The 14,162-nt window shown below is 38.8% G+C and overlaps 1 protein-coding gene across 1 annotated transcript in view; it reads left to right on the top strand.

Moving 5' to 3' along the window:
• The window catches only part of MCM10 (minichromosome maintenance 10 replication initiation factor), a 47,335-nt gene that overhangs the window by 2,936 nt on the left and 30,237 nt on the right, over nucleotides 1–14,162 (top strand). Inside the window, exons 3-10 of the mRNA XM_023734357.1 lie at nucleotides 3,712–4,065; nucleotides 5,037–5,141; nucleotides 5,282–5,422; nucleotides 7,088–7,262; nucleotides 7,954–8,119; nucleotides 9,805–9,972; nucleotides 11,427–11,543; nucleotides 13,556–13,755. Coding sequence (XP_023590125.1) covers nucleotides 3,712–4,065; nucleotides 5,037–5,141; nucleotides 5,282–5,422; nucleotides 7,088–7,262; nucleotides 7,954–8,119; nucleotides 9,805–9,972; nucleotides 11,427–11,543; nucleotides 13,556–13,755 — 1,426 coding nt within the window. The remainder of the gene's footprint in view (nucleotides 1–3,711; nucleotides 4,066–5,036; nucleotides 5,142–5,281; nucleotides 5,423–7,087; nucleotides 7,263–7,953; nucleotides 8,120–9,804; nucleotides 9,973–11,426; nucleotides 11,544–13,555; nucleotides 13,756–14,162) is intronic.

Raw genomic sequence — 14,162 nt, 5'->3', positions numbered from 1 at the left:
AGGAGAGAGTTGGTAATTGTAGGATGAAGTCTTTGAGAAGTTGAGAGGAATAGGATCCAGTGTATAAATGGAGAAATTGGATATAAATAGAAGTAAAAACGCTTCATCCATTTTCAGAGGAGGGAAAGCAGAGAATATGAATTCAGATTTGGTAGTGAAATATGAGGAAGTCCCTGTCTGATTACTTCTATGTTTTTGCTGTAAAATATAAGACCAGATCATCAGCTAAGAGTAAAGAGGGAGGAGAGAGCATAGGAAATTTGAGGAGAGGTGGTGTGAAGTAGTTGGAAAATAAGAAAGTAAACATACTAGGGAAGCGTGGGAATTTTCAAACATGGTTTCATGCCTGTTTGTAAGCATAAATTTGAAGTTAGACCAGTCAGCATGGCAGTGTGTCTTTCTCTATGAACATTCACCAGCTGGGGTACAGGCATGGAGGAGGTGGCTTGGTGGATTTAATCAGTGTTAAGATTTTATCAAGGAACTGGAGGGCATGAGAGAGACGGAAGAGAGTCTTTAGAAGGCAGTGATTATAATGATAGAATGTGGAATCCAAGATGAGGACAGGAGGGACAGGTGATGATGGATAGTAAAAACATAGGAAGGTCAATGGATTGGACATCTTAATAAAGTTGAAGAAATTGCTGGGTGGGAATATTAGAGTGAGTGGGCAGAAAGGATAGGAGGTGGGAATCAGAGAGTCAATGCTTGAAATCAAGATCTCATAGGTGGTGCCTTTGCTGCGATGACTGGGAGAGGGTGGCTAAGATGGGGTGGAGGACAAGGTTATTGAAGCTGAGAAGGTAAAGAAAGCGAGAGACCAAGAAGTTGGCTGAATCTTGTGAATGTTGAAGTGAGCAAGAATGGTGATAGCAGTAGAGATGGAGAGGAAGACAACATTGTAGATATTGCAGTGTGAAATATGACAGATTAAACAACTGCCACTCAAGAGAGTCGCAGGGGACAGCCAGATTTCTGTTGTAAGAGCCACTGAGAATATAGATACGGGGACTTGCTGATAGTAGATTCTGAGCTCCAGAGAGCAGACCCCGGGGGCTTGGGAACAGAAGCAGAAAGATCAGAGTAACATGGAGAAGATGGATGGTTTTTGGTGGTGACCAAGGTAAACAGCTATAAGGCATCACAGGATTTGCCCTGGTACTCTCATGAAGGAAGATGGGTTCAAGGTGAAGAGTATGGGGCCCGCTAGGTGACATTTTTTACCTGTATCTCCCAATGATGTGGGCCAGGACCTCCTCCAGGGGTGTGCTCTCTGAGGGTTTTGGGAACGAGAGAGTGGAGGGCCTCTTTACTCCCATGCCGTGATGTGGCTGTCTTGCTTGGAGAACAGGGGTGGCCTCTTTTGTTGCACACTGAAGTCTTAGAGTCTTTGTTGACTAAGCAATTCAAATTTAAAATCATTTTAATGGCATCCAACTCTAATTTTTAGACCCTTTCATCAGATTCTCAGCCTTAAGTTTGGCTATTGTCTCTTTCCCTCTGGTGAGGGAATGTAGAGTGATGGAAAGGACACTGGTTTGCTGATCTAGAGAGCTCCAGGCGCCTCTGCTGACTTGTTTCACCACGTGATCCTGAATAAGCCCTTAGCCTCTCTGACCTTTAGTCTCTGTCCTTAAAATGAGGGGAACTTTTAGCTGAATAACAGATTGGCTCATAAAATAAAGAATATCACCCATGAGTACTGTGCTCCTTGAGAAAATCATCCATATGAGACCAAACAATCAACAATTACTCTAAAGCAAAGATGTGAAGGTTAAGGGGGCAGGGAAATTAGGTTACTGGAAACAGAACAACCAGAACAGACATAATGAGAATGTTGACACTTGTGAAAAATGTAACCAATGTCCCTGAACAATTTGTATAGAAACCGTTAAATGGGAACCTAATTTGCTGTATGTACTTTCACCGAAAACACAATGAAAATATTATTTAAAAAATAAAATGAGGGGAGTGGTCCAGATAATCCTTAACATTTTTGCTTTAAATGCCTGTGATTTTATGAAGGTATAGTGCCCAAATGGGAGGAAAAGAGGGGAATGAGCAAAGAATATAAACAGAAAAAAATCAGTAAAGAAGAAATCTGAATGGCTAATAAACATAAACAATTCTTAACTTCCCTAGCAATCTAGGAAACGCAATAAAAGCAGTGAGATGCTTTTTTAAATTATCCATCAGGTTGGCAAAAAAATTTTAGTGGCATCAGATACTGGTGAGATGGTGCGGAAATGGTACCTGCATACAATGCTAGTGAAAGCACAACCGCTTGAGAACAATTTGGCAACAAGAAGTAAAATTGGAAACTGCTCATACCCAACAATCTAGCAATTCCGCTTCTGATATATAGCCCCGAGAAACTCACACGTGTAAGAAGATGGACAGTATAGTTTGTAATGGGAAATAGCCCATGTGTCCTTTATTGGAAAATGGATTAATAAAATATGGTACGGTCTTATGGAGTACTATACAGCAATGGAGATAAATAAACCAGAACTATATGTTTTAATTTATGTAAATATTTTTAAAAACAACATAATACTATGTGTTGACTGTGAATGTTGTTGTTAATTGCTGTTGAGTTGATTCTGACTCATGGTGACTACATGAGTACAGAGTAGAACTGCTCCATAGGGTTTTCAAGGCTGTGACCTTTCGGAAGCAGATCTCCATGCCTGTATTTGAGGCGCCTCTGGGTGGGTTCGAACCACCAACATTTTGGCTAGTAGTTGAGTGCTTAACCATTTTTGCCACCTAGGGACTCTTTGACTGTGAGTACCTATGTGTTTATATATAAATATGAAAAATAGACTGAGATGATATATGAAAATTATGATAGTGGTTGCACTGGGGAGTGGAGTCAGTGGTAAGGAGTTGGGATAAGACTTGTCATGGTTGACTTTATCTGTAAAGTGTTATTAAAAATAAAAGGCCAGAAGCAAATATGACAAAATGTTAATGATGGCTAATTCTGGTTGATGGGATATGAGTACTTTTTATATAATTCTTTGTACCTTTATAGATTTTTAAAAATTTTCTCAAGCAATTTAAAAGGGGAGAGGGGTGCCCTAAATGTATGTTTAGCGTGTTTTTCAGTTTATTCCCTTGTTCGTTGATTTTCATGGCAGATGGTATGCAGGAAGTTATCTCATTAATTGAGGTTGTTGTTGCTAATTGCTGTGGAGTTGATTCTGACTCACGGTGACCCCATGTGTTACAGAGTAGAGAACTGTTCCATAGGGTTTTCTTGGCTGTAGTCTTAATAGAAGCAGACCATCAGATCTTTTCTTCTGTGGTACCGCTAGGTGGATTTGAACCACCAACCTTTAGGCTAGCGGACAAGAGCAAACTGTTTGTGCCACCCAGGGACCTTCATTAATTGAAGTAATCCAGGTAAAAAGATCTAGCCTGTGCCTGACCCACTGCCATCCCTAAGCAGATATCAGCCTCTTCTTTAGCCAGTAAACCTATGTAAGAAGCACTTGGGGAGAGGGAATCTAGAGACAAGACAACAACAAATGTACCAGGCAAAATGGTGGATCTGTAGAGCCATTTTTGAAAACCATTTTAAAGGGTGACATTAACATTTTAACTGCCTTGTTAGTGCTGAAATTTTTGATTAACAGTGCTTGTCATTAGCAGTTTTTCCTCGAGTAGTCTTAATTTCTTTCTTTTCATCTTATTCTTTTTTCCCAGGGGAGGAAGATGATTTGTCTCTGCTGACTGCACTACTGGAGGAGAATGAGTCAGCCTTGGATTGTAATTCAGAAGGAGGCATCTCCTTGACCCAAGAAGTTGGTGAACCTGACCAATTTGATGAGCTCTTTGATGCTGATGGTGATGGTGAATCTTACTCAGAGGAGGCTGATGATGGAGAAGTGGGAAGGACTGAAGACCAGAAGGAAAATCTGGCCACTCTCTTTGGAGATATGGAAGACTTAACAGATGAAGAAGAAGTTCCTACTTCGCAATCAACTACAAATAGGACTCTCCCTTCTCCTGCCCCTGCCCCTGCCCCTGGCCAGGAGAAAACTAATCAAGAATTGCAAGGTGCCCTGAACTACCTACTGGTCTTCTCTAGTTTCTTTATGACCACCGGTCTGATGGTTTTCATCAAATTATCTGCTGATTCAACGGTGGAAATAAATGACTTTATAAAAAATTGTATGAGTTGGTAGATCAGACATTTAAGGCCAGCATTTTAGCATACAAAGGCCTCCTTATATCAGTGTCCAGAACCAAACCCGTTGTTATCGAGTCAATTCTAACTCATAGCGACTCTATAGGACAGAGGAGAACTGACCCCTATTGGGTTTCCAAGAAGCAGCTGGTGTATTTGAGCTGCCGAACCTTTTGGTTAGCAGCCGTAACACTTTAACTGCTGTGTCACCAGGGTTCCATATCAGTGTCAGCCAGCTATAATTGATTCTCCACAGAATGACTCTCTAACACGTTTCATGCTTATTACAGCATAATATTACTTTGGGGTTTACATGCATGCAGAGCCAGAGACAATACTACAAAGGTACTACATACTCTATTGGAGCAGGAGACCACTCCTGAGCAGAAGCTTTAAGGAGTACCCTTTTCTTATTTCTGGCATCTTCTCTTACATATTTTTAAGTTATAATAAAATCTATTGGTTAGCTATTTCTTGTGATATAGGAGCCAGCATTAATTATATTAGTTATGACATCCATTTTATTAAACATAATGATTTCCTAACTCCAAAAAATTGTTAACTGTGGCTATGTATCCATGATATCTGTCAGTAATGCTAACTCATAAGTAGCTTAGGTATTAGAGGTTTGATTACCGTAAATCAAAGTTTATTTCACCAAGGGACTTCTCTGAAGTGTAAATATTAATCATGAGATTTCAGTATGTGATTGTATTGTGGGTCTCAATATTGGGAGCGGGGAGGCACCAAAGGTATTTCCAGCATTTTCACTGTGTATGACATGTCCTTCATGTATAACAACTCTCCTCTGCGTGGTTCTTAATACATTTTTCTTTCCTAGATGAATTAAGGAAGTTGCAAGAGCAAATGAAGTCCTTACAAGAACAGCTAAAAGTAGCAACAATTAAAGAGCCTGCAAGTCCAGTCCTTTTGCATAAGTCTCCTGGTAATAAGACTATGATTCTGGGAATATTCGTATGCATTTCTGTTACTAAGAAATTATAACATTACTTCTGCATCCAGCTTGTTGCAAAACAGCCTTTGAGCCCCTTTCTTACTACGTAATTTCTTTTACTTTAAATCAAGTAGGTAAATTTCCACGTCCCCCTCTTAAGGAGAAGAAAGTTCAAAGAATACAGGAGTCAACATACTTTTCTGCAGCGCTTGATGTCTCGCCTCTTCCAAAAACGAAGCGGGTGGCTCAGGCACCAAAGGTTTCGCCTGCAGGTAGAGCACTCTATGCTTCACTGATTTTTCAGTGCTCTAGCTCTGTTTTCAAATACGTTTTAGCGTCGTCTGGCTTGTGTGTATTGGTTTATCTTATCTCCTTACTGAGAAAATAAGTTTCTGGGGAGTGGGAGCCATATGCTATATGTTGTGCTTTTTCTCTACATCTCAAGTTGTATCCTTAGGTACAGAGAAGATATTTACTAAATTTAGTGGGTTGAATTTTTTTTTAACTCTATAGTCCTATAGTTTTACTTGGATTGTATTAAGTATAGCCACTGGATTGGATTCTCATGCTGGAAGTGTAGAGAGTTAATCTTCAGGCTTGTGAGCTTAAGGCACAGATTCCCTTATAAAATAGTCAAGTTTTATTTGAGGCCACGTTGTAATAAACCAGAGGGTCCATTCTTTAAAAAAGACGTCTTTGCCGGGAGTATAGAATAGTATGCAAATAAAAGTTTCTTTCAACAAACACATGATATGCACTAAAAATGAAAAAGATTTATAAGCCCTATGTATTGACTTTGTTGTACTGAGTCAGTTTCCCCAAGGTGACTTGTTTTTTAGAAGACCTAAGACAAAATGGTCTGGAGATGACATAGCTTAGAGTAAGCAGCATTTTATCGATCACTTGTGTTCAAAAAGGCCCCCTTGAACAGCATTGGCATATGACAGTAATAGAAAATAGCTGCATGCTCTGATGTTCCCATTTGGCAAAAAATTGCATTTTTAGTGTACTCACTTGTATATAGTGTCCATCCCCTTAGGACCTCTGGCATTACTAAGGTGTTTCACTATGCAATGTCCAAGGTTTGGTTTTGAGGGGGTAGGACATCAGCATGGCTTCTAGAGATTCTAAAGTTTTAGGATCACCTTGACCCCTAGCTTGGGAGAAATTACCCAATGTCCATCTGAAAGTAAACAACACCTTCTTATATAACAGAGAGAGTGCTATTTTACTAAAGAAAATACCCAAGGTTTCTGACCTTTGGAAGAATTATCAATGCTTCAAAAATATGAAAAGTAACCACATCAGCATATTTAATTCAAGCAATAGTAAAATAACCCTACTCCTTTTATACCCCCTCCACCCCCAAATAAAATGGAATGGAATGAAATGAAATAAAATGAAACAAGAAGAAAAGAAAGTGGAGCTAGCTTTGGGTTTTCTTCAGGTAGAATTTGATCTGTATACAAATCTCAAATAATTATTCATTCCTTAAGGAGGGCTTTAACTCAACTCCCTTATGAAATCTACCACAGTGCTCCGTATATGGTGAATACTCAATAAATGTCATTGCATGGAGTAACCAATAATGTGTCAGAGCTGCTGTGTCTAATACAGAAGCCACTAGCCATATTTATTAAATTTAATTAAATTTAAAACTTATTTCTCAGAAGCACAAGTCATACTTTAAGTGCTTAATGACCGCATGTGGCTAGCGGCTACCAAATTGTACAACTCAGATATAGAACATTTCCATCATTGCAGACTGCACTGGAGAGATTTTGAGGGTAGGACAGAAATGATCTTATGAGCTTTCTTTGTTCTCTCATAATTTGGTAATTGTATGTGTTGGTTAAAAAATAAACAATCCTGTAAAAACAAATATGTAGTTATCATTAATATTGTCTTTTCACTTCATATTTATGTTAATTTTCTAGGGCCCAAAAGCTCAACTTCAGGGATGACAAGCGCACCCTCCCAACCACTCCGAACTCTTCCTGGGAACAAACCTAGTGGGATGCCTGGGGATCAGAGCATAAGGAGCTCAGCGGGGAGTTCTGGGGAACTGGCTCAGACAGTCTCTGTGGAAGCCTTCTCTGGTCTGAGGCTCAGGTCAGTAACTGTAGCAGCCCTGTCACTCCATTCATAGGCACTGCTAGAGGGCTCGCCCTCCTTTCAGAAGACGGAGTCTTTTAGAAAGAACGTTTGTGCAGCAAATCTATAAAATACCAACAGCACTCGTACTTGACAAAACTTGGCAATAAGATTAGCTGTGGCACTGGGTTTGACTCGATATAGTTGCATGTAAAATTTAAGGAAGACTCTTGTTTATATAATGAATAAAAGATGTGTATCTATAAAAAGGAAATAGATAAATAATAGATAGTAGATTTAATAAGAAATTGACAGAAACAGTGATACAGACTTTTTAAATATATAAAGGTATATAGTTTAACCAGGATAACAGTATCTTCTAGTATAACTTAATTATATAATATCTTCTTTTAAAATATTATAACTTCTGTACTGTAACTTATAGAATTTAAAGAATTTGTGGTCTTTCTTGTTTTCTGGATAGCCCCAGTTCTGTGTCCAAGGAAAAGTAAACCTAGCTTTAAAAATTATTTTATTTTTATTTATTTGCCATAGAAATGTGTACCTGTCCATACCACATACTAAGCCCCCTGAAAAGAGGTGCAGTAGAGCTTTCTGCCCCGTAACACCTCTTCTTACCACCTAGTACAGTGCCAAATAATCTGTTATTTCTTAGCATAATGTACTAGTTGCTGGTTTCTTCACCCAGGCGGCCTCGAGTATCCTCCACAGAAATGAACAAGAAAATGGTTGGCCGAAAACTGATCAGACTGTCTCAGATCAAGGAAAAGATGGCAAGTGAAACGCTGGAAGAAATAGACTGGGTGACATTTGGAGTTATAGTGAAGAAAGTCACTCCACAGAGTTCTAACAGTGTAAGCTATTTGATTGATTTATTAGCTGCTTCACCACAAACTAACACTGGGCACTCACATTCTTAATTTGCTACACTGAGCCTGTCTTTTTGAAATAACTTCTGGTGAGTTCCAAAGCTGCACACTGTCATTGGGTGAGTATCCAAGGCGGATATATTTAAAAAATGTCCTCCTTTAAGGAGCTCTAGTTGTATGGGTGTCTTGGGCTTTTAATTGTCCAAATCATTCTTATTGCATTTCACTTGTTATTGTTTTGATGACACATGTGGTTACCCCATGATGCTGTAATCCTTCCTGTGGAGGAGAGGAATAGGCATCAAAGAGTCTGAATTCACAGGTCCTTTGGAGATCCTTATTAGATATAAGATGGCAATTGCAGAAGTTCTAGAATTGCTGGCCCATGCTGGAATGTATGGTTTATTTAATTTGATGGCTATTAGAAAAGATCTAACAAGTTGCATAAATCCCAGTTGACTGAAGCATAATGGGGAAAGCATGTTGTGGCCAGGCAGGTCAGAGAACTTGGACTCTAAGCCTGGTTCTCCCTTTAACTAGTTATGTGACCTTAGGTTGACCCTTATTCTTGCTTGAAGGACCTCCGTTTATTTACGTATAAAATGAAGTAACTGGCTTTGATTATATTGAAAGTCTCTTCCAGCTCCAAAATACTATGATCAGTCATGCTCACTATTGATTTCATTCACTATTGTTAGATCTTGGCCAACCTTAGTAGATTTTTACGAGATCTGATGACAGGGGTAATCTTAAGTTTACTGGGCTGTTCTAGCCCTATTACCGGTGAACAGGTCTGGTTTTCGTTTGATTAAGTTTTTAATGGCGTCACAAGTGGCTGTAATGACATTGAAATCATAGGTGTGAGATTTTATCTGAATTCTTCTATGAAAGGCGTTGTACAAACCCATGGAAGAATAATTAGAGTCCAGGCACTCGCTCACCACAAATTATAACCGTACCCACCCTGAATGCCTTTGTGAAACAGCTTAATTCAGTATTATTCAGATTAGTGTGTTTGTTAACGATCTGTAGAAGTAGAAGTTGTTCATATTACAAGTGGTCGGCATTATAACTTGCCTTTCTTCATATAGTTAATAATACCTCTGAAATTTTATAGTTAAACGCAAGAGCAGTTTTTTTAAATGATGCTTTTGTTAATCTTCTAAGCTAAGCATAGACTTAATAGTATAGAGCTGAAACCTCTTTATTTTAATTAATACTACTAATATAATTAAATTAATCAATGATAAGTAATAGATTTATTGTTTACCTGATATCTATTCATATTAGTAAGTTTTTAAATTGTGGCATAGCTTCCCTTTTCTCTTCAATGCTGTGTGCTGTGCATGCATGTGTGAGTGTGTGTGTGTGAGAGAGAGATTAAAAAGGCACTGCTATCCCACTGACTAAATCTCAGACCTGGGAGTGATAGAATCTAGTAACAGTTTGCTACTGGCTTGCCTAACTTCACTTTCATCTCTAAAATAAGAAGGGTAATACTGAAGCCTAGGGAAAGGATTAATTTATACTTAACGGACTTTCTGATGATTATGTATTTAGTGTGGAATATATTTATATATTTTTCTATACTAGAACCCTTGAACCATAAGTGGAAACAGTATAACCCATTGTTCAAAAATTATTAAAATAAGAATAAATATTTGTTCCAGGGGAAAACATTCAGCATCTGGCGACTGAATGATCTTCGTGACCTGACACAGTATGTGTCTTTGTTCTTGTTTAGAGAAGTTCACAAAGAACTTTGGAAGACTGAGCAAGGTACCGTCATAGGATTACTCAATGCTAACCCCATGAAACCCAAGGATGGTTCAGAAGAGGTAAGACTTTAAGATTTTTTTTTGTCTTTACAACTTGGCCAAGTTTTATAAAAAACATTTATATTGGCCTACCTCCAGGTAATTAATCCTATTTTATATCATTCAGTGGTAAAGCGTTCGGCTGCTAATCAAAAGGTCAGTTGGAATCCATCAGCCGCTCGTTGGAAACTATGGGACAGTTCTACTCTTTCCTGTAGGGTCGCTATGAGTCGGAATCACCTCGATGGCAACGAGTTTGGGTTTTTTTATATCATTTTGTCTCCATTAATCTGGGTTTTTTGTGTTTATTTGTTCTATTTCCCACCCACCAATATTCTGAAATTCCACATGCTCTATTTTGTAACAGCTTCTTTCACTATAGCTTTTCAAATTAGTTATCTTCTTAAGCAGTATTAGAGTTTTGGTACTATCCACTGATTCTCTAGAAAATTCCAAATCTAGACACAGTGTGAATAGCAACAGTTTCTCCACCCTGACCCAACAACAAGCATCATCTGTTGTAGAGAGATTATTATTACCAGGAAGAGTGAGAGACAGAGTTATTTCATTTTGTTCATTTCATTCCTTGCTTTTATCAGGGATGGGTGACAAATCTCCACCTATTGTTTAGGAATGTATTAGACTGCAAGTAACAGAAAAACTTCACCCCAGTGTCTTAAAACAAACCAAAAAAAGACAAATCTGTTGCCGTCAAGCCGATTCCGACTCATAGCACCCCTATAGGACAGAGTAGAACTGCCCCATAGACTTTTCAAAGAGCAATGTAACCCTGGTGGCATAGTGGTTAAGAGCTCATCTGCTAACTAAGAGGTTGGCAGTTCAAATCCACCGGGCACTCCTTGGAAACCCTGTAGGGCAGTTCTCCTCTGTCCTATAGGGTCACTATGAGTCAGAATTGGCAGTGCTTAAAACAAGTGGGGTTTATTTTTCCTACACAATGAGCCCGGATGTAAGTGGTGTAGTGATGTCAGGGCCAACATCTCTGTGAGTCTCTTGGCATTTCTCTCTTGGTCGTAAAACGGCTTGGAAGCTTTAGCCGTTGTATCTCCATTCAGGGCAAGAAGTGAAGAGGAGGTTGAGCCAGGCTTCTCTATCTCCTTTTACCAAGAAAACAAAAGCGTTCCCAGATACCTTTCTTACCAATCCCCGCTTAACTGGCTTTAGTCACGTGGCCATCACTAGCTGTAAGCAATGCTGGAGAACAGGATCAGGATCCATTACTTGAGGCTGAGCGTTTTGCCAGCCCAAATAAATCACTAAGAAGGAAAGAATGGACACTGAGTAGAGATCTAAGTTATATGTCTTCCACACTCCCATTTCTAAGCTATTTTATGACCTCTGACTTGAAATTCCTTTTGATTTAAATCACCATCAACCATTCTTATATCTATTCTTGCTGATAAAAAGCCCCAACTTTGCCTGCTTTTATCTCCTATCCCACCTCTTTTTTACAGGTGTGCTTATCTATTGATCATCCTCAAAAGGTCTTGATTATGGGTGAAGCTCTTGACCTGGGAACCTGTAAAGCAAAGAAGAAGAATGGACAGCCATGCACACAGATGGTTAATTTGGTTGGTTTCTACCTTGTTAGCATGGTTTCTGCTAAAGAAGGGAACTAACTGTTAGGAATAAATTGTCTGTATTTTAGCTGTAATGACCAATTTGGAACTGAGTCTCCTACTTAACAGGAAGGGTCAAAATGAGAAAATTAAATATGCATTTTCAGAGGTCATGTGGTCGTATTCGGCTAATAATTGCCAGTTAAAAAAGGCAGTGTTGAGGGGGCGGGGGCAGGGAGAATTTAACCTCTAAGGAAAGTGATCTTTCATTGCCAAATGACTAGAAGGTATAAGAAAGATAGAATTTTAGTTTGCCTTCAGTTTTTTATAGTGCCAGAGATCAAGCACTAATGATAAAATACACTGAAAACCTTATTTTAGTCTATATTTTATATTGCACCTTTTCATAGAGATCTTTTTTAAAAATCTTTGAGATAAAATTCACATACCATACAACTCAACCTTTTGAAGTGTACAATTCAATACTTTTTAGTATTTCACAGAGTTGTATAACCATCACCACTATCTAATTTCAGAACTTTTTCATTACCCTAAAAAGAGACCCATACCAATTAGCACCCACTCCCCCTTCTTTCTTTCTCCCAGCCCCTGGAAACTACTAATCTACTTTCTATCTCTATGGATTTGCTTATTCTGGACATTTCAGATAAATTGAATCATATAGTATGTGCCCTTTTGCGTCTGGCTTCGTTCACTTTTCATGTTTTCAAAGTTCATGGTGTAGTATATATCAGTACTTCATTCCTTTTTATGGCTGAATAATATTCCATTGTATAGATACCACATTGTGTTTATTCATTCATCAGTTGATGGTTGTTGAGGTTGTTTCCACATTTTGTCCATTATGAATAGTGCTGCTATGAACATTGATTTGCAAGTTTTTGTGTGGATATATAGTTTCAATTTCCTTAGATATACATGTAGGGGTGGAATTGCTAGGTCATATGGTAACTCTATGTTTAACATTTTGAAGAATTGCCAAACTATTAGCAGCTGGACCATTTTACAGTCCCACCACAATGTATGATGGTCCCAATTTCTCCACATCCTCGCCAACACTTGTTGTTGTCTATCTTTTTTATTATAGCCGTCCTAGTGGGTGTGAAGTGGGTATATTAAAGCTCTTTGAAAGGAGTAAAATGACAGGTTTTGGTTTCATCTCTTTAGATAGATAGATGGGAAAAGAGGTCTCAGAGTGAAATACCTGACAGATCTCCAAGCAAGAGCTTGGAGTTGTTGGAGTAAGAGTTATCATTGTTAACTGCCATTGAGTCAGACACTGACTCATGGTGACCCAATGCACAACAGAACGAAACACTGCCCAGTCCTGTTCCATCTTTGTGATGAATAGAGGATCAGACCATTGTGATCCATAAGGTTTTCATTGGCTGATTTTCAGAAATAGATCACCAGACCTTTCTTCCTAGTTCATCTTAGTCTGGAAACCCCACTGAAACCTTTTCAGCATCAGAGCAACATACATGCCTCCACTGACAGACAGGTGGTAGCTGCCCATGAGGTACATTAGCCAGGAATCAAACCCAGCTCTCCTGCATGGAAGGGGAGAATTTTACCACTGAACCACCTAGATCATTAAAAATCCATTGTCACCACATCTCGGAGTTCACCAAATAGAACAATACTATGTTGTTTCTCTTTGTTTCTTTCACTGAAAGAATAGCATTTTTCCCAAGAGACAACCTGAGAAATAGCTAGAAAAACCTCAATAGAAGCTAGTTTTATTTCTGTTTTAGAAAGAAAGCAAAGGGGATGGACTTTATTATATTTTTTTTTCACCAGAGCAATCCTTTAAAAGGAATTTAAGGGAAGAACTTTCCTCTTAGGAACTGCATAGCTCCTCCATTTTGGGAGTGGTCGTGGGGGTCAGCAGGGAGGCTATGCGTACAGAATAGTGTCATATGAAGCTGGAAGAGAAGAAATGTTCTATTTGATGCTGTTCCCTGCCCGTGGCCCTGACCCTGATGCTGCTGCTCTTTTTGCAGAATGACTGCGAGTACTGCCAGTATCATGTCCAGGTTCAGTACAGGAAGCTCAGTGCAAAGCGAGCAGATCTGCAGTCCACCTTCTCTGGAGGACGAATTCCAAAGAAGTTTGCCCGCAAAGGCATGAGCCTAAAGGAACGGCTGTGTCAAGACGGTTTTTACTATGGAGGAGTTTCTTCTGCGTCCTATGCAGCTTCGGTGTAAGACTTTCTCAGGGCTTCTTTTGGGACAAGTATTTTGCTTATAAGAATCCAGTGGTTGTGCTTTTCTGTAACCATCATAGAATACTTGTTCAGATTCTGTCTTTCATACCTCACTGCATGTAACAAGGTAGATAAGGAGCTCTTTTATTTCCAGGTAGAGAGAAGAACGTACAGAAGAAGAGAAATTACATGAGTCATGATCTTCTTTAAAGTCCAGAGACACTTCCTATTTGACTTCTAACATGAATAGTGCAGCTTTGTCTGGGCTGATTATTATATGGCCATTAAAAGTAAGTTAATGTCACATTAACTTACATTAACATTGTGAAAACAAATAGTAAATTCCATTGAACAATTTTAAAAAATGTAGGTTAATGTTACTGTTAACATCCTTTAAATCATTT

This window comes from Trichechus manatus, unplaced genomic scaffold, assembly GCF_000243295.1.
Source record: "Trichechus manatus latirostris isolate Lorelei unplaced genomic scaffold, TriManLat1.0 scaffold00067, whole genome shotgun sequence".
NCBI classification, from domain to species: Eukaryota; Metazoa; Chordata; class Mammalia; order Sirenia; family Trichechidae; genus Trichechus; species Trichechus manatus.
This window is presented reverse-complemented; position numbering and strand designations above follow the sequence as displayed.